This window comes from Phyllobates terribilis, unplaced genomic scaffold, assembly GCF_046119375.1.
Source record: "Phyllobates terribilis strain yellow unplaced genomic scaffold, ASM4611937v1 Scaffold_3__8_contigs__length_932513732, whole genome shotgun sequence".
Lineage (NCBI taxonomy): Eukaryota > Metazoa > Chordata > Amphibia > Anura > Dendrobatidae > Phyllobates > Phyllobates terribilis.
Window position 1 is genome coordinate 862,031,492 of NW_027362763.1, and position 20,996 is coordinate 862,052,487.

Here is a 20,996-nt window from a genome sequence, read left to right on the forward strand (position 1 = left end):
TATATAGTGTCAGTGTACAGGTAATACAGTGATCACCAGTGACATTATACACAGGAGCTCTGTATATAGTGTCAGTGTACAGGTAATACAGTGATCACCAGTGACATTATACACAGTGTACATGTAATAGACTGACTCACCGGTGACGTCTCTAGGTGAAGTCCTTCATCTTCGCTTTTCTCCTTCATCCAGCACAGACCGCCATCACGTCTTCCAGCCAGGACTCGTCTCTGCATAAAATAACACAGTTATCTAGAGCACATTCCCCAACTTCTACATTACGCAGCTGAATACAGACGTGCATCCACCATCAATATATGGTTAGTTATTAGGCAACCTACCATTCCAAATATAAATTGTAATCCACCACTGTGCCCCCATTAACTGTAAATAGGCACTTAATATATAATTTAATTAGAACCTCTACTCTTTCCGCCAATTTGTTACCAGTCACACTCCTGCATCCGCAACGCCCCCTACTCTATACTTCCTGCTCCCCGCATTCAATATTTACATGCACCCCCTGCCCCAATTCATTATATCATGTCCGTGCTCTCCCCACCCCATCATCATTTATCATTTACTCTCCCCCACCCCACATTCGTTATGTGCAGCTCATTATCCCCCTACTCCCAATTCCCCCATGTGCAGCTCTCAAACCCCCCCATGTGCAGCTCTCATCCCCCTCCATGTGCACATCTCTCACCCCCTCCCCCACATGTGCCCCTCTCTCATCCCCCTCCCCCACATGTGCCCCTCTCTCATCCCCCTCCCCCACATGTGCCCCTCTCTCATCCCCCTCCCCAACATGTGCCCCTCTCTCATCCCCCTCCCCCACATGTGCCCCTCTCTCATCCCCCTCCACCACATGTGCACCTCTCTCATCCCCCCCCACATGTGCATCTCCCATCTCCCCCCCCACACATGTGCATCTCCCATCTCCCCCCCCACACATGTGCATCTCCCATCTCCCCCACACATGTGCATCTCCCATCTCCCCCCCCACACACGTGCATCTCCCATCTCCCCCCCCACACACATGTGCATCTCCCATCCCCCCCCACATGTGCATCTCCCATCCCCCCCCACACACATGTGCATCTCCCATCCCCCCCCACACACACATGTGCATCTCCCATCTCCCCCCCCACACACATGTGCATCTCCCATCTCCCCCCCCACACACATGTGCATCTCCCCCCCCCCACATACATGTGCATCTCCCATCTCCCCCCCCACACACATGTGCATCTCCCATCTCCCCCCCCCACACACGTGCATCTCCCATCTCCCCCCCCACACACATGTGCATCTCCCATCTCCCCCCCACACACATGTGCATCTCCCATCCCCCCCCCACACACACACATGTGCATCTCCCATCTCCCCCCCCCCCACACACACACACACACACACATGTGCTTCTCCCATCTCTCCACTCCTAGTTAATTGTATTTTTAAAAAAATAAAACTTGTTATACTTACCCCCATGAGATCCCTGCAGAATCCTGGCGCTCGTCCAAATCGCTGACAGCAGGTTCTCCTGACTTCCGGCCATGTGACGGCACCGTCACATGACTGGAAGTCAGGGGAATCATGAAGGCGCTGCTGCAACAGCTCAGCGCTGAAATGTCCCGGACCCAGCACATAGCATGGGGCCGGGGGCCCCATGAGGAGAGAGACGCACAAGAGGGGGGCCCCCGAGGGGGCCCCTACCGGCCGGGCCCCATACTGGAGTCAGGGCAGTCATGCCCTGATGGCGGCCCTGCTGGAGGCTGGAGGGGCCCCCTCTCCCTCGGGGCCCCCGTTCAATGAACCGGCTGCACGGGCGGTAGTTCCGCCCCTGGAAAACACACCTGCGTTTTTGCAGCGTTTTTTTCACCCATAGGAAGTAATGGGTGGTCAAAAAAACGCAACAAAAAACGCAACAAAACCTGCATTTTTAATGCAGCTGTTTTCCTGCCAGAGAAAAGTTAGCAGCAGATTTGCAGCAGAAAAAAACACAATGTGTGTGAACGTAGCCTTATAGTGCAGTTGCTGAATCACTTTCTCATTTGCAGTTCGCAAATTTCATCAGGCTCGCACCCTGCGCTCACCGGATAGGAGAGGATTGTCCAGGTTATTTATGGGACATAATTTGGCCTTGTTATTGGACTTTTTGCCAAAGTCAGTAGCGGGTTCAACCTTTTGGAATATTTCTCTAGACACTAAACAGCCAAAGGGAATGAATTACAGAAATGACACAATGTTTATATATTGAATGAATTTTATATTGATTGTTTCTTCTATATATGTATATATGTGGTTGTTTTTCCCATCTTGTATAATGATGTATGTGCTGGTAACTATCGATAAATATTTTTTGAATATTTGTTTATAAATATATGCTGTGGTTTTTTTTTTTCTTTTCTTGACCATGAGTGGTGTTTTTCATGATTGCTGCATATGATTTAATTATTTAGTTAGCTCATGACAAGATGTGGTCTGGCTTTTTAAATGTGGTTGTAACACCTCAGTATTCATTCTCTATGACTAAGGGCACAGTAGGCGCCAGAAATGCGTCAAAGCGGTTCCTGTACCACATCATTCCTGCATGGATTTGTATTTGTAATAAAGCTTGAAGAATTTTTTATCATTGGATGGGCCTATCCACTTTTTTCCTATATCTCTGAAATGCTGGAGAGATTCGGAGTATAATATATCTGTGTGCAGTCGGGCTCTGATTCATGCTGCCTGTAATTTGGGCAGCGTAAATTGCCTTACAGGTTCCCTTTAATAAAATGAATTTTAGAGATGTCAAAATCTCTGACTGGCTCAAATTCGGGTGCTGTATAGAACACCACAACCCCATAATTTGAAGAGTCAGTGGTGGTTTTAGTTGCTGCATCCTATATTGGTCACCTTCCAATATGTTAGCAAAAAGGTGATTTTAGGTGGAATATGCAGCAGAGCTCTTTATAGGCATTTTCTAGTGAATATTTCTCAAAATGATTTGTATAATGGATCCCTTTATTTATTTGCAGGGACCATTAGATTAGAAAATGTGAAAAACGAGCAATCAGCTCACCTGTCCAGGTCCACGCCAAAATACTCCAGTAAGATCAACAGTCCAAAACGATAGCCGGCACTCACATATTCTTAAAAGAATTCTTTATTGATCCAGTAGAATAAAAGGCACAAAAAATCATTTAACACAACAGCACAAAAATTAAAAAGGCAGAAAAGAAATATCCGCTGCGCTCCCAGGCAACATGTTTCAGACCTGCATGGTCCTTTCTAAGCCTTACTGGTTGGTTGGTTACTAGAAGTCTGATCAGGAAATATTGTCATGGCTAGCCCAAAGGAATGCATACAAGTGTTCAAATACATCAACTGCATGTAGGAAATATATGAAATTGGTAATCTGACAATTGATTCTAATTGTGAATTTTATATTGCCAGCATCAGTATTTTGCAATACTCAATAACTTCTGCCAGAAGCGTAATTGGACATTTGGATTCTTGGATAGTGGACAAAGTGTACCAGGTCAAATTGAACAGTAAGTACTGCAAAGTAAGAAGGCTAAAAAAATGAAAGTGTTATAGGGAATCTGTCAGCAGGTTTTTGCTATGAAATCAGAGTGTACCATGATGCAGTGATGTAATGGAACAGACCCCAATTACAGTGATGTGTCACTTACTGGGCTGTGTTTTTCTGTTTCAATACAATCAGTGTTTTATCAGGAGTTTATCACTAAAGGACAACTGGCCTTGTGCATCCTAGTCCAACTATTCCCCCAGCACCGATTATCAGATCTCTGTCACTACACAATGTACACAACTGAGCTCTGCTAGATCTGCAGCAGAGAAAGCTGTAACTATCACAACTGTTGCACCCAGTAAACTAAGTGATATTTTGCTTGAATCTGGGACATTCCCGGTTTTGGCATACAAACAATCATGAAATACTGATCAAAAAATACTGATGTGTGACTGAAGCCTTAGGGTATGTGCACACAATTCTTTTTTGGCAGCGCTTTGAACGCAGCATACTGATGCTGCGTCCAAAGCGCTGCACGCAGGTGAATCCACATGTGTTCATTGAACACATGCAGATTCACCTGCATCCACCACATCCTATATATTGCGGTGCTAGAATTTCTCTTGCGGCGACCAGCGTCCCCGCAAGAGAAATAGACATGCTGTGGTCTATGAAGACGCGCCGCATGTCCGTCTCCGCAGGTGATCCACAGATGCATAGTGGGCATGGGATTTGTATAAATCCCATCCACTATGCTGTAACATCTGGCCGCTGCGGATTGCACGCAGCGCAAGTGTGTTGCGTTCAATCCGCAGCGAACAGTGATCGTGTGCACGTACCCTAATAAGGTGTTTGCTGCCCTGTTTAGAAGGACCGTTCCAGCGAAACTCATTTTCAAACTATCAGCCCATTTGAATGGGCCTTTTGTGTTCAGCTGAGCGTATTATACATACATTTGATGTCTGTGATAACATCAGGAAGCACATAGACCAACGCTATTCAATAGGCCTGTTCAGATGATAGATTTTTTTTTTACACGGACTGAGCGGCTGTGTGGAAAAAAATCTCAGCATGCACAGTTTTTTTCTGTATTTCGGATGAGACTTGCCTTATCAAGTCTACAGGTGTGCAAGAAAGAAAAATCGGATTTTATACGGATGATCTGTATATCGTCTGATTTTTAGTTTCATTAAAAATTTTAACATAGAAAAATGTATTTGGTCTTGCACATTTTTTAAAATGTTGATGTATAAAAACGGATGCCAAGAGGCTGTAAAAAAATGGACACACTGATCGAATATGGATGATGATATGGAAGATTTCTTCATACGTTGAACCTGGCCTAACTTTTTCTTTCAATTTTTGTCAATGTGATATGCAGATTTTCCTGTAGTGCACAGATTGGAAACCGAATCTATCCACAAAGTAGTATGAAGAAGACAAAGAAATTGGCAAAAAAGGAGGCTGCGTTTCTTGCACTAAAAGTACTTAAGAATGAACATCCACATGATATTCCGGTATGATTTGCTTCTTCATGAATGTTGAGCATTTTTTTTGCATCAATGTTGATTTCATCTGTTAATATATTTTCCATGTGAATCACACCTAATGTTCACTATATGGACAAAAATGTTGGAATACACCTCTTAATCATTAAATTAAGTTTTTTTTTTCATTTCGCACCATTGTCGCAGCTGTAGAAAATCCAGTCCCTATCCATGCAGTCTGCCGTTACACACATTTGTGATAGAATGGTTGATTAAGGGAATCTTTCAGCAGGTTTTTGCTATTTTATTTGACAGCAGCATAATACAGGGACAGAGAGATGTCAATTTAGACTGTGTGCTGTAGTTTCAATACAATCAGTGTTTTATCAGCAGAAGATTATTCTACAGGATTAGGTATCATGTGCCAGGCAGTCCAACTAATGTGTGTAATCCTGCCCCCACCAATGATTGGCAGCATGCAGTTTGGGACCCTGGTACTACACCTAAGCACAAAAATGTATTTATAACCTCTCTGCTGAACTGAAGAGGGGCTCATTGGTAATCACTTATTTCAGATGACTTCACCTTCATGTCCAAATATAGTAACATTTTAGTTTACCACTTTTAGTCCACTCTGTAGTTATTCAACTTTAGATGTATACTTCAGTTGTGGGGCTTATGTATCTACTAGTGCAAATTAGATCAGTACTTTACGTTCTAATTATATGCTATTGGGCAACTATTAATTTGTGGGTGATCATCGGAGAATAAGATCAAAGCAGAGCAAGGCCATATTTTCTAAATAAATATTGATGCAGTACATTTGTAATTAATTACTTTTATTAATTAAATGGCTCTAACTTGTTAAATTCTCTTTTAGGACTTGCCAAACATTTTTACAGATAATTCAGTCACCGGACAACCTCCTGTCTCAAGGTAAGAATTTTGTTACCTCTACGTTCCAAAAGCACCAAGTTTTTTCGTGACATATTGTACTTCATGATAGTGGTAAAATTTCATCAACAGGACTTTCGTTTATTTGTGAAGAAATCGGAAATTTGGCAAACATTTTGAAAATTTCTCAATTTTCAAACTTTTAATTTTTATGCCCTTAAACCAGAGAGTTATGTCACACAAAATAGTTAATAAATATCATTTCCCACATGTCTACTTCACATCTGCATAGACTATGGGGGGTCTATAGGACCGAAAATACCCAAAAGTGACACCATTCTAAAAACAACACCCCTCAAAGTGTTCAAAACCGCATTCAAGAAGTTTTTTTTAAGCTTTCAGGTACTTCACAGCAATTAAAGCAATGTGGAAAGAAAAAAATTAACATTTTACTTTTTTTTTTCACAAAAATGTGACTAAAGGCATTAATCTAGATATGTGGTGAGCATCTTGAACCCCCAAGTGCTTCACAGAATTTTATAACGCTGAGCCGTGAAAATAAAAAATCAAATTTTTCCCACAAAAATTTTGATTTAGCCCCAAATTTTTCATTTTTACAAGGGTAACAGGAGAAGTTAGACCCCAAAAATTTGTTGTGCATTTTTCCTGAGTACGCCATATGTGGGGAAAAACTACTGTTTGAGTGCACGGCAGGGCTCGGAAGGAAAGCAGTGATGTTTTGGAGCACAGACTTTGATGGAATGGTGTCACGCCAGGTGTAAGTGCAACACAGAGGGAAAAGGGAGAGGGAGCCCAGACACTAGGGAAAGGGGGAAGTGGAGACCTCATAGTCTGATCAAGCATCACCCTGTCTCAACTAACGTCCCTATATAGCCTCCTCAGCTATCGCCGATCGCGTGCCTCGCCCTACTTTCCCTGGCATAAGACTACGGCTAGGGATGGAAGGAGATGAGCACTAGTCAACCTCCACTAAAACTCTAAAGACAAGGGTAGACAAAACAGGGGAAAATGGTTTAGCTTTAGATAAACTCCAAATGTGCACATGGCCACAATCTCCAGAGAGGACGAGGTACTGCTCCTGCTAAGCTTCGCAAGTAGAAATTAATACCTCTCATTTTACTGGTGTATGAATTGATAATGTGGTGATATGTGTAAGTTGTGCAGAGTACATTAGATTATAAAAGTGTGTTGTGTTAACAGGGTAAATCCAAATTTTATCAATATGTGGACATGTGGTATGCTTTGAAACAATCCTTAATGCAAAGACCAGGTTTCTCAGGGCAGATTTCACAATGGTAAATTGTGTCCTCTCGTATTCCCCTCTTGGAGCATACTTTGCAACTTTTTTTGTGTTCTTTCCTTCTTTTCTGTTTGGCTAAACCTCACCAGGAAAATGTTGACCTGGTACTGGGACCCTCACCTTCCTGAGTTCCAAACATTAGGGCCTTCATGACTGCCTCCTAAAACTGAAGGAAGGCCCCCATATTACCATCACATCGAAAGAGAACAAAAGCCTTATACAGTGCCATCTGTACTATGTGCACGGCCAACCTTTTGTTCCATACTTTAGCTTTTTTGCATGGCACTGTATGGTTCGAGGACCTGATCTAAGAGATTAACACCCCCCATGTACTTATTATAATCCAGGATACAATCTGGCTTTGGAACTTCTGTTGTGGTACCTTAGACAGTGACAAGGGAGCTGTTGTCACGGTGAATGGTGGTCAAGATAAGGACATCCGTCTTGTCTTTTTTACTTGACCACCAGCATGTTGTCACTGCATTGGGCTCTGCTTTTGCCCTCTCTCAGCAGTTGCCCAATTAGTGGCTTAGGCAGGCCTCTCAGATTATTTCGAACTGTGCCGCATGCAACTGTATCGCTTACAGAGAAGGTCTTGAAGAGAGGGATGCTGGTGTAAAAAGTTATCAATGTAGATTGCTTTAGGGATTCCCTCGGTCCTAGGGCATCTGTCATCACTAGATGAGGAGGAGGAAGAATAGAGGAATGTGGGATCTTCCTGTAAGGTAGCGCTATTCACCACACTGGGGCACTCGCTTCACCGGGTCAATCAATGCACACATGCAACATTTTTCCGGTAATTCACAGTACAGCAGTTTATTACATCTCATTAACCGCTCATAACATAGTCCATCTCAGTGGCTCGCCGACATGTTACACATAATATCCCAGAGCCTTTCTAGTGACAGACATGCCCACTTGGCTCCAGATACAGCCTTCAGCAAGGTAACAATATGAATGTCCACATCAAGCAGCGTTTTTACCTTTGCCGGGTCGTAGCTACTTCAGTCAGCTCCGTTCTGCCACAGCTGTGGCTTTAAGGCTTCCCAGATGGGGCCTCCGGGCCACGTACCTTCCAAGGCTACTGGTATCTCAAACACAGGGGATCCAGCTTCTGCCTTCCAGGCTAGTGGAGTCCCACACAGAGACCAGGCCTCTCGCCCTTCAAGGCTACTGGTATCTCAAACACCGGGGATCCAGCCTCTGCCTTCCAGGCTTCACCAGGCCTCTCTTTCTAGGCCTCACCAGGCCACTCTTTCTCTACCTGTTTCAAAACTACCAGGGTTTATATATCCTTTTGTGCACACAGGACCTGTGATGATGTCACAGTCACGTGATCAGTCACCTGAGGGGGAGGTAAATGGTCAGCTAGAGCACACCCCCTGGACATTCTAGCAATGCAGCAAGCCGCTGCATTACATTCCTCACTGGTTGAATCCATGTCGGAGGCAAGGAAAGCATATGTCTCCTCTGGTGAATAGTGTCTTCTTGACGAATGAGCCATTTTTATTTTATTCTTCAAAGCACTGGGGATGTGTGTGTAAGTGGTGCTTTTACACGTGTATTGTGTGGAGCGTGTGTAAAGGGTACTATTTATTATAAAAAGTAGAGAGAAAAAAAGTAAAAAGGAAAAATTTAGAAGAAACGCATAAAATGTAAAGAAAAATCAGTAGAAGTAAAAAAAACTTACAGTAACGTTCACTGCACTAATACCCTTCCTATAAAGTTACCCGGAGCTAACTATTCTTTTTTTTTTTTTTGCAAAAGAAAAACAGATGTCACTAACACTGTGATGTTCGCGACCCTAATGCACTAGCTAAGAAGTTACCCAGTGCTAACTATTATTATTTTTGTGCTATAGAAAAACCGATGTCACTAACACTGCGACGTCCGCTCCCCTAATGCGCTACTTACCTACCTATAAAGCTACTCTGTACTAACTACTATTATTTTTTTTCTAAAAGAAAATCAGACGTCACTTACACTGCAACGTCCGCTACTTATCTAGGGGTAAAAAAAGAAAAAGTCCCTTGGCGCTGATCAGAGCACTGCTGCCACGGGAAGAGCATGAATGTCCAGTACAGGACACTGTACACACGGAAAAAGTGCAAAAAAAGTGTGCCAAAAACACAATTGGGAGTGGGGGGATTGGGACTTAGGGGGTGAAGAGATGAGAGGGAGAGCTGGATCAGGGACTTGGGAACTGCTGCTGTGATCACAGATCAGTCACACAGCATGCAGCACAGGAGACAGGAGACAGGAGATCATAGGAGACAGGAGATTGCAGGAAATAAGTCGCACTGGCCACCAGTGGCGTACAGCCAATGGTGGCAGGCCACGCCACTGCTATGGGGCCCATGAGCCCGGGGGGCCCCGAAGCAGCGGAATACGAGGATGATAGGTGAGTATTCTATTTTCCTGGGGGGAAAGGGGTTGCGGCGGCGGAGGAGCGGAGAACACGTGGTAGCCGCTGCTGCAGCTACCACGTGTGCCCGCTGCTAAATAGAAATGAATATTCATTCTCTTTAGTAGCAGGCATGGAGGAGCGCTGAGCCGTGGCTCCTGCTGACAGTGCCCGCTACTAAAGAGAAAGTGTATTCACTCTTCTCCACACCCATAGTCCCGGCGTGGAGAGGAGTGAATATACCAGCAGCAGCTCACATCAGTGTCTGAGAGTGTGCGCTGCTCAGATGCCAACATGAGCTGCTGGCAGACAGGATGCAGTACTGGAGCAGAGGTGAGGAAGGAAGGATAGTATAAATGTTTATTTTTTTATGTGTAATGTGATTGGGCCATACATACCAGGATTGGTGGATGAGGGGGTCACACATACCAGGATTGGGGAATGAGGGGGCTACACATACCAGGATTGGGGGATGAGGGGGCCACACATACCAGGATTGGAGGATGAGGGGGCCACACATACCAGAATTGGAGGATGAGAGGGCCATACATACCAGGATTGGTGGATGAGGGGGCCATACATACCAGGATTGGGGGATGGAGAGAATATGCATACCAGGATTGGGGCATGAGGGGGCCATGCATACCAGAATTGGGGGATGAGGGGGCCATGCATACTAGGATTAGGGGATCAGTGGGCAATACATACCAGGACTGGGGGATCAGGGAGCAATACATACCAGGACTGGGAGATAAGGGGGCAATACATACCAGGATTGGGGGATGAGGGGGCCATACATACCAGGATTGGGGTATGAGGTGGCCATGCATACCAGGATTGGGGGATGAGGGGGCCATGCATACCAGGATGAGGGGATGAGGGGGCCATGCATACCAGGATTGGAGGATGAGGGGGCCACACATACCAGATTTGGAGGATGAGGGGGCCATACATACCAGGATTGGTGGATGAGGGGGCCATACATACCAGGATTGGGGGATGAAGAGAATATGCATACCAGGATTGGGGCATGAGGGGGCCATGCATACCAGAATTGGGGGATGAGGGGGCCATGCATACTAGGATTGGGGGATCAGTAGGCAATACTTACCAGGACTGGGGGATCAGGGAGCAATACATACCAGGACTGGGAGATAAGGGGGCAATACATACCAGGATTGGGGGATGAGGGGGCCATACATACCAGGATTGGGGGATGAGGTGGCCATGCATACCAGGATTGGGGGATGAGGGGGCCATGCATACCAGGATGAGGGGATGAGGGGGCCATGCATACCAGGATTGGGGGGTGAGGGGTGCCATGCAAACCAGGATTGGGGGTGAGGAGTGCCAAGCATACCAGGATTGGGGGATGGGGGGGCCATGCATACCAGGATTAGGGGATGAGGGAGCAATGCGTACCAGGACTGGGGGATGAGGGGCACCATACGTACCAGGATTGGGGGATGAGGGGTGCCATACGTACCAGGATTGGGGATGAGGGGGCCATACATACCAGGATTGGACATGAGGGAGCTGTTAGAACCCTCCTGTTAGTTTTTGCTATCTTGTATTTTGCGGTCACGTGACCAGCTGCCTATATATTCCAGCTCCGCCCTTCTGTCTTTGCTGGACTTCAGTGTTGTTTTGACTGTCTCTCTAGCCAGGTGCTTCGGTGCCTATTTCTGTCAGTTCTTGGTCCTCTGGGACCGTTAGTACTTTTTGTCAGTTTGTCCTTTTTGCTCTGCAACAACTTCTGTTTAGGAGGTGTCCCATTTTTGTCCCAGTCCTTAGTTCTTTTAGGGACCCCTCCCTTAATTCTATAGGTCTCCGTTCAGACTAGCCGAGGACGAAGGCGGGTTTGTTCACAAGGAACAGGCAGCCCGCTACATCGTAGGGATTCATATCTTTCCTTAGTTTTGTTGCAGATCATAACAGGAGCAATGCGTACCAGGATGGGTAAATTTACCAGTAGCTGCTGCATTTCCCATCCTAGGCTTATACGAGTCAATAGGTTTTCACAGTTTTTGTGGTAAAATTAGGGGCCTCGGCTTATACTCGGGTCGGCTTATTTAAAATATACTGTATTTTAAAATCAGTGAGTACGTGGTGCCCATATTACTGCAGGACTGTGGGATGCATTATACTATGTGGGGGCTGCATTTTACCCTATGGGGTGTGTAATATACTGTACGGAGGACTATAGGGAGTACATTATATTCTATGGAGGACCATAGGAAGTTCATTATACTATATGGAGGATTATGGGGGCGCATTATACTATGTGGAGGATTATAGGTGGCGTATTATACTGTATGGAAGGCTATGTGGGGTCATTATAATATTTTGAGGGCTGTGTGGGGGGCCATTATACTGTGTAAAAGCAACTATACGGTGTGAAGGTTTGTGTGGAATCCATCATACTGTTTTGAGGGCTGTGTGGGATCCATCATACTGTTTGGAGGGCTGTGTGGGATCCATCATATTGTTTGGAGGGCTGTGTCGGGCCATTATACTGTTTGGAGGGCTAGTGAGGGCCATTATACTGTGTGAAGGTTTGTGTGGGGGTCCTTCATACCATGTAGGGGCCATTATACTGTATGGAGGGCTGTGTGGGAGTCACAGTTGGGCCTTGGGAGTTGAGGTGAGGTACAATAGGGTCATTATACTGTGAATGTGGAGGAATGCACCATGGGGGTATCATACTGTGTTTGGGGGACACTTTTGTTGGTGACGCGCCCCCTGGGCCGTGGGGTACTCGGTGCCGGGCCAGTCGTTGCTAGGGGTGATGTTACAGTGGCGGTGACCCGGTCCGTGACCCAGGGCGGTCAATCCAAAGGGGAATTATTTACAGGGGATTAAAGTTCTTATAGATATAGTTTGTGACGCCACCTGTGGTATGCGACTATATGGAGCCGTCGCTGCTGTGCAGAGCCTCTGGAGCTGATGTTAGTGCAGCACGGTTGGTTCAGCTCTCCACAGGCAGAACTTAGCTCCAGGACAGTGTAGAGATGTTGTAGATGTTATAGGTGATGCTGGGCGTTGTAGTGCTGGGGTGATGGCGCAGATAATAATCCCAGAGACAGTGAGGTGCAGTCTTCAGGGTCTTTACTCACGATTGTTGCAGTCCAAGTTACAGGTACCAGTGTAACTTCCCTCGTCGTGTTGCGCTTACTCAGGGAGGGGTTCAGTCAACCCTCAGATATCTCCGGAGTACTTAGCGGGACCCCCTTCTGTGTGTTCTCTCTCTGGCGGTTTCCCCGCACCTCATACCTAGGGTCCCAATCCGGTACCCGCGGGCCTTGTCGGGTGACGTCTGTTCCGTCCCCTGGGTCCTCTATGGCTACCTTCTTGGTGAGACTGATATGGACTGTTGGCTGCTGGACTTGAAATACTGCAGCCTCCGGTTTCTAGTTGAGACATAAAGTCCTCTGCTAGTGCGGCCTGACCCCTCCACCTCCTGGTGGATTCGGGCGTAAGGGTGGCCTCCAGCACTGCCCATACCCCTGGGGTCCCTTCCTCGTTCCTGGAGCCCTTTCTGCTCCTCTCCTTCTCCTTCAGTCCTGGGCCTCTCCTCAGGCCCTCCTCCTGAGCAGAGCTCCTACAGAGCTCCTACTCCTCACGCTCTCCTCCTCTGACTGAACTCTCTGACTGCTCTGTCTAAACAAGATGGCTTCTCTATGTATACCTTCCTTCACAAGGGCTCCCCTAAACTACGTCCTCCACCCACACCCACTACATAGTTCCACCCTTCAGCTAGGGACCAGGGACTGTGCTCTCCCTTAGGAGCAATCTCGCCCTGCCCCCATTGTAGTGGAATGTGTTGAATGCAGGTGTTAGGGTCCCGAGCCGTACTCCTTCCTTACCTGAGAGTGAGATACCACACCTCTGGGTGAGATGCAGTACCTCTGTGGCGACCGAACCCTCAGGGATCTAGGACTTTAGCAGGAGGAAAATTACTATGTAAAGGCTGGAAAGTCGTGAGATCTGCTCTTCTGTGGCCCCGACAAATATTTATTTATTTTTTGTTGGGGGGGGGGGCAATTAGAGTTTCTGCTAAGGGGCCCATGATTTCTATGTATGCCCCTGCTGGCCACCAATGCAAATTTTTTTCTCAGGTAACAGAAGTTCTACACAACCGCTCTGCACGCCTGCTCTGAGGAAAAGATGGCATGCAGAGTAGTGATTTTGAATCCACCCTTTTGGCACCGATTGGTCAGTTACTATTGTTCAGCCAATCAGAGCCAAAAGGGTTAATCAGCCGAGGTGACGTCGCAGTCACCCCATCCATTGTGTATGCTGTGATTGGTGCTGCCTCAGACAGCACCAATCCACCAATCACAGCGTGTCACTTTGTCACATCACTGTGATTGGCTGGTCAGAATTGATCGACAAATCACAGCAATCGCCGACGTGGGGGTGCGATATACCCCCCCGGGGCAATGTGCGGGATGGTCTGCTGTCAGAGCTCTCAGCAGCCATCTTAACTTGGTCACGGCAAGATGCAGCGCTGTGACCGGTAATAGCAGCACTTTACATGTACGGCACTTCCCGCAGCGTGAAGGGGTTAAAGGAGCATTCTCAAGGATAAAAATCACTCCCATTAGAATGAATGGAGTGGCAGTGCACGCGATCGACCACCGCTTTATTCAGCCAGGGCTCTTCAGCCCTGGTTATCAGAATTGACGGAGGCCCCAGGAAGTTATGCCTTCTCTAACAGACTTGAGAATACTTTAAATTGAAATTTACATTTCAATTTTTTCAAAGCTAATGCAATTTATATGAATTTTCTTACAGTCTTATCAGCAAATTTTGCTTTCAGCCATCGTCAGAAAGTGGACTGCATAGCAGTGCCACCCCCAATTCTGAGGTAATACACTTTACTATTTACTTATAAACCTATAATCCCATATTACTAGGGAGCCAGCCTCCACTGTTAGGCAGGTACAGCCTAGCGTATATCCTAGGGAGACACAGGCCCATTTATTGTGTTATGACATGGGATGTTATCAATATTTATTGTATTATTATTATTATGCATCTAAAACATAATAATTGGTCTATCCAGGGATAGTGTCTTTTGGCAGGTTTTATACCTGTCTCCCTGTTTATACCATTTATATCTATTGGCTATGAGTATTGAATCAGACATTTATGTTGTGGTTTGTGCTATATACAGTACAGACCAAAAGTTTGGACACACCTTCTCATTTAAAGATTTTTCTGTATTTTCATGACTTTGAAAATTGTATATTCACACTGAAGGCATCAAAACTATGAATTAACACATGTGGAATTATATACTTAACAAGAAAGTGTGAAACAACTGAAAATATGTCTTATATTCTAGGTTCTTCAAAGTAGCCACCTTTAGCTTTGATGACTGCTTTGCACACTCTTGGCATTCTCTTGATGAGCTTCAAGAGGTAGTCACCGGAAATGGTTTTCACTTCACAGGTGTGCCCTGTAAGGTTTAATAAGTGGGATTTCTTGCCTTATAAATGGGGTTGGGACCATCAGTTGTGTTGTGCAGAAGTCAGGTGGATACACAGCTGATAGTCCTACTGAATAGACTGTTAGAATTTGTATTATGGCAAGAAAAAAGCAGCTAAATAAAGAAAAACGAGTGGCCATCATTACTTTAAGAAATGAAGGTCAGTCAGTACGAAAAATTGGGCAAACTTTGAATGTGTCCCCAAGTGCAGTTGCAAAAACCATCAAGCGCTACAAAGAAACTGGCTCACATGAGGACCGCCCCAGGAAAAGAAGACCAAGAGTCATCTCTGCTTCTGAGGATAAGTTTATCCGAGTCACCAGCCTCAGAAATCACAGGTTGACAGTGTGGCGCCCCTGAGGGTTCGACCGCCACAGGGATGCTGCACTTCTTTAATGGAGTGTGGTGTTCCTCCCCTGAGGTAAGGCCAGTGTGATAGTCGTGACCCAACCTCTTGCATCCAACACCACACTTCTCCACCAGAGGAAGCTAGTATGCACTAGGTGCTGCTCCCCTGGTTACAGGGAGACGACTGGGGAACACAAAGTGGTAGAAACCAGTTAGTGGGTGAGGGTGGAGGACTTACAAGTTAGTTACACTTTAAAATTTTAGATTTAATTCAAAGCCATCTTTGATCTTGGTTCTTCTTCGGCTGAACCTCATCTCTTCCTCACAGGTCCCGACGCCGAGTTCCCCATCACCCAGGGTAAACTCAAACACTAAAAGGGCTCTTTCGAGAATGAGGACATCACAACAGCAGCTCAGATTAGAGACCAGGTCAATGCCACACAGAGTTCTAGCAGCAGACACCTCCAGGCTGTGTAAGGGCTATTTGACCAAGAAGGAGAGTGATGGGGTGCTACGCCAGATGACCTGGCCTCCACAGTCACCAGACCTGAACCCAATCGAGATGGTTTGGGGTGAGCTAGACCGCAGAGTGAAGGCAAAAGGGCCAACAAGTGCTAAACATCTCTGGGAACTCCTTCAAGATTGTTGGAAGACCATTTCCAGTGACTACCTCTTGAAGCACATCAAGAGAATGCCAAGAGTGTGCAAAGCAGTCATCAAAGCAAAAGGTGGCTACTTTGAAGAACCTAGAATATAAGACATATTTTCAGTTATTTCACACTTTTTTGTTAAGTATATAATTTCACATGTGTTAATTCATAGTTTTGATGCCTTCAGTGTGAATATACAATTTTCAAAGTCATGAAAATACAGAAAAATCTTTAAATGAGAAGGTGTGTCCAAACTTTTAGTCTGCACTGTTTATAAACATGATAATTGGCTGTCTTAGGGGTGACTATTATTGGTAGGACTTATAATTGTTTTCCTGACATTGGCTACATGAACTCTGATCATATCAATTGTGCACATCTTGAGTATTCGATCAGATAGTCATTTTGGTGGCCTTTATTATCTTTCATACCACAATAATCATCCGATATAGGGAAAATCTTGACTGTCTAAATCTTTACTTCCCTATTTTTTGTCATTTTTTATGTGCTCTGATTATACCATTCTATGTCTCTGAGCATTTGAGCAGACATTTATATTGTGACTTTTTTCTTTACTATACACCTGGGGTGTGTGGTGCTTTTCAATATATTTAAATTAAAAATAAAAATCTTTTAAGGCTATGTGCCCACGATCCGGAGCCGCTGCAGGTTTGACGCTGCGGACTTAAGCAGCGTCAAACCGGGAACGGCCAGATGTTACAGCATAGTGGATGGGATTTCTAGAAATCCCATGTCCACTATGCGTCTGAGGCTGACCCACAGAAACTGACATGCGGCGCGTCTTTCCAGATCCGCAGCATGTCAATGTCTCCTGCGGGTCCGCATGCGGGCTTTCCCCATAGACCTAACCTCTATGAGGAAAGTCCGCATGTGAAAAAAAAATGCCGCCGCTCATTTGCATAGATGAACGTAAGCCGCCGCCGCTCTTCCGCAGCGTCTGGGCCGCAGGCCTGGACGCTTCGTGGGCACATACCCTAAAGGGTTTATATTTACACGTTTTTCTACTCCCCTTTTTTTGGTAAGCAAATTATACTCTGACTTTACTTATAAACCTATAAATAACCCCTCAAAACTAATGATAATGAAAAATAGCCAAAAGAGAATATTACACAAAAATAAATATATGGCTTTAAATGGGTAATGGGAGGTTGGCACAGACTTGCACTGGAGACACAGGAGTCAAGGAAAGTTGATCGTAGACTCTACAGATAATTTCTTTAGTTATTGTGCAGATTGTATGGACCACTCTGCCTGATCATTAAGGCAACTATAAAGGAGACAAATGGTGGCCACAAGACACAACCCTGACTATCTTCTGCCTGCACTGATTTCTGTGATTAGGGCAGGAAGATGTAGCTGAATGCTTTCAGCCTCAGAGAGATTGACCATATTCATCTTCATGTCACAGCAGTAGAACATTGCAGAGCAATCACGGACCACCAGGCATGTCAAACTCAAATACCGAGAGGACCAACATAAAAAACCTGGACAAAGTCCCGGGCCAACTTTGATATCTATTAACAGCCCTCCATACAGTATAATGGACCCCACATAGTCCTCCATACAGTATAATGGGTCATATATAGTCCTCCATATAGAATAATGGGCCCCACATAGTCCTCCATACAGTATAATGGCCCCACATAGTCCTCCATACAGTGTAATGGGGTGGGGGGTGCTGAGATCGCGGGCCAAATATAATCACCCTGCGGGCCATATTTGGACCCCAGGCCAGAGTTTGACTTGTGTGTTTTAGAGGTATAGAAGTATTTGGGGACATAAAACATGTTCATTATATACCCCTTTAACAATTTAACTACCGTATTTTATCAAAAATGTTGTCATAAACCATTTTATTACCCTAAAACACCAGGGTTATTACCATTCACCCTTATAGACTTCTATTTATAAAAATGCATTAAGTCCTAAGGCACCCTAGACCAGCAGCAATTCTATAGACAGACCTGATCATGAGATATGTGCTTATTGTAGATCTAGCATTGTATACGTCTCTAATTTATTTCTTAAAAAAAATCATAATATTTCTTATTTTTAGTCTACACCTAACTCTTCAGGCCTGATACCTTCCAATGTTCCAAGGTAAGGTCTTCATTATTTAAGAATTTCTATGGACTTTATCAATGTGATGCATGTATCTGACAAATCAATGGCTTAGACAGCACTGATAGTGTTTGCTAACAATCTGCAGGCTGACTGAAAGTTAGAGCCCCTTTATACCAACTGATTTGGTCTGCTAAAGGAACATATAGCCTTTTGGCAGTCGTTTAAAAGAGACGCCTGCTTAGACAGGCCGAGCGCACGTTCATCCACACAGAATGCTCTTCAATGCAATTGTTCTACATGCATAGAATATAATTCTTCTCAGTACATGTCCCTTTCATACAGGATGATGTGTTGCCACGAATGCAAGCTGAAAAATAATTTCACACCTCTGGAGCAAAGTCTAAAGAGTACTATCACTGGTCTGTGGCTGCCCTTTTAATTTAGGAAAACAGTAGTCAGCCATAGACAAATGATTTTTCTAAATATTACTCATTATTATAAGTGACCATAAGTGTCCCTAGTACCTTTCTAAAGGACCATACTTTTTAGCAAAAGTCACATCTGACTTCAGGGTTGTGAAATCCTGGCATGCAGACCCTATAACAGCCCCTACCTATCACTTTGAAAGCGCAAAATCTTAAGTGTTGTAATGAGGTCTCTCTCTTTGCACTAACCCAATGCGGACTTACACTTTACTAAGCAGCTACAGAAAGGTAACACCATTGGAACGGTTACCGTTCGGTAACTGCTTAGTAAAGAATCCGGCAGTGCTGGGTTAGTGCAAAGAGCTGGATCTTACACTCACAGTGAGGTTGGCCATGGGCGGTGTGAGGTTCCGCTCTGAGTAATAGGATCTCACAACCACAAGGATCAGACCCAACATTAGCTAAAAAGTCAGGTACATTAGGGGAGCATTAGGGATATGTCTGGCTGCTTTAGATATTAAAATATATTTAGAAAAATTATCAATCAGGGGCTGCGCACTGGTTTCTTAAATAAAACGAGCTGCCACGGACAGGTGATGGGTATTCTTTAATCCAGATGAACAAATTAAAACAAATTAAGAAAGCGCTGTCAATAAACTTGATTCATCATCCAATTCATCCAAAATCATCCACAAGACAGAATCTATTTTTTTCACATCACCTACAGAGAATATTTTGGTTTTTGATAAATCTGATAGAATGTCTTTTATTATTGGCATTTGACAATGATTTATTTTTCGAGCAATGTTCACTGACTTTGGCTCAATTCATATTCTTAAAGAAGCACTCCTCCTCCTCCCATTAAAGTTTTTATCCTCTTAATATATTGCAATTATTATATTATATTATTATATAGCTCTGTGTTCTTATAATGCTCATTTTGCCTTTCTACCAAGTAAATGCTTCTGTTTTCCATTAGGTCATTTCAATATCTAATCCAAAAAGGGGTATATTTCCTTTTCACATCTGAATAGCCAAATCTTTACTAGTCAAAACATGCGGTACACTGGTATACAGTGAAGATATACACTGGATGCTAGTGGTCCAAATTAGCAAAACAGATTCTATCCTAACGCTAGTCTGAGGCTAAGGCCATGGCCCCACTATCAGTATTCGGTAAGTATTCGGTCAGTATTTTTTCTCAGGAGTGGGACAATCAGAGAAAAGGTACAATAGGAACAAGTCACCAATTTTGCATTTATCACCCACTCCTGGTTTTGTCTCCCACTCCTGAGAAAAAATACTGACCGAATACTGACCAAATACTGATCGCAGCATTGCGGGGGCAAGGGGGGAGGTAAGCGCGATACTCACCTCCTCTCCCGATTTCCAGTGATGTCTGCGGCGGCTTCCGGATGTTGTCATGACGACCCGATGTCGTCATGACAACATTCGGGTCACTAGGAGGCAGGATATTACTTTGGTCATGCGCAGTGCATGACCAAAGTAATGTCTCTCCTGTGTGCAGCACTGACAGGCTGCATGGCATAGGGAGCAGCTGCTCTCTATGCTATGCAGCCGATCAGGCTGCAAAAAGTGAAAGTCCCATAGTGGAACATAGTGTAAAAGTAAAAAAAGTGTGAGAAAGTGAAAAAAAATTGTAAAAATATTTAAAAAAAAAATGAAAAAAATAATCCCCAAAAAATAAAAATATATTGTACCCATAATATTTATTTATTGTGAAAAAAAAATAAACCAATAAAAGTACACATATTTGGTATCGCCGCATCCGGAACGACCTGACCTATAAAACTGTCCCACTAGAACAATGCTTTATCATCATACTTCCCAAAAAAAATGTAATAACACGCGATCAAAAAGACGAATGTAAATAAAAATGGTACCGCTGAAAACGTCGTCTTGTCCCGCAAAAAACAAACCTCCATACTGCTCCATCAGCCGAAAAATAAAAAAGTTATAGCTCTCAGAATAAAGCAATGCAAAAAAAATATTTTTTCTAGTAAATAGTTTTTATTGTGTAAAAGCGCCAAAACATAAAAAACTATATCAATGCGGTACCGCTGTAAACATACTGACCCGAAGAATAAAGCTACCTTATCAATTTTACCACACGTGGAATGGCATAAAAAAAACAAAAAAAACAATTCTGGAATTGCTGGTTTTTGTTTGTTCTGCCTCCCAAAAATCAGAATAGAAAGCGATCAAAAAATGTCACATGCCCGAAAATGGTACCAATAAAAACATCAATTTGTCCCGCAAAAAACAAGCCATCACATGACTCTGTCGGCCAAAATATGGAAAAATTATAGCTCTCAAAATATGGCGATGCAAAAACTAATCTTTGCAA

At 44.3% G+C, this 20,996-nt stretch overlaps 1 protein-coding gene across 4 annotated transcripts in view; it reads left to right on the forward strand.

Annotated features, from left to right (window-relative positions):
• The window catches only part of LOC141257723 (interferon-induced, double-stranded RNA-activated protein kinase-like), a 153,963-nt gene that overhangs the window by 65,400 nt on the left and 67,567 nt on the right, over positions 1-20,996 (forward strand). For 2 of the 4 annotated variants that reach the window (XM_073672617.1, XM_073672618.1), the window contains exons 10-14: positions 3,442-3,539; positions 4,902-5,037; positions 5,888-5,943; positions 14,424-14,496; positions 18,196-18,239. In XM_073672617.1, the coding sequence (XP_073528718.1) occupies positions 3,442-3,539; positions 4,902-5,037; positions 5,888-5,943; positions 14,424-14,496; positions 18,196-18,239 (407 nt within the window). The remainder of the gene's footprint in view (positions 1-3,441; positions 3,540-4,901; positions 5,038-5,887; positions 5,944-14,423; positions 14,497-18,195; positions 18,240-20,996) is intronic. The other 2 variants (XM_073672619.1, XM_073672620.1) reach the window with 1 other exon arrangement.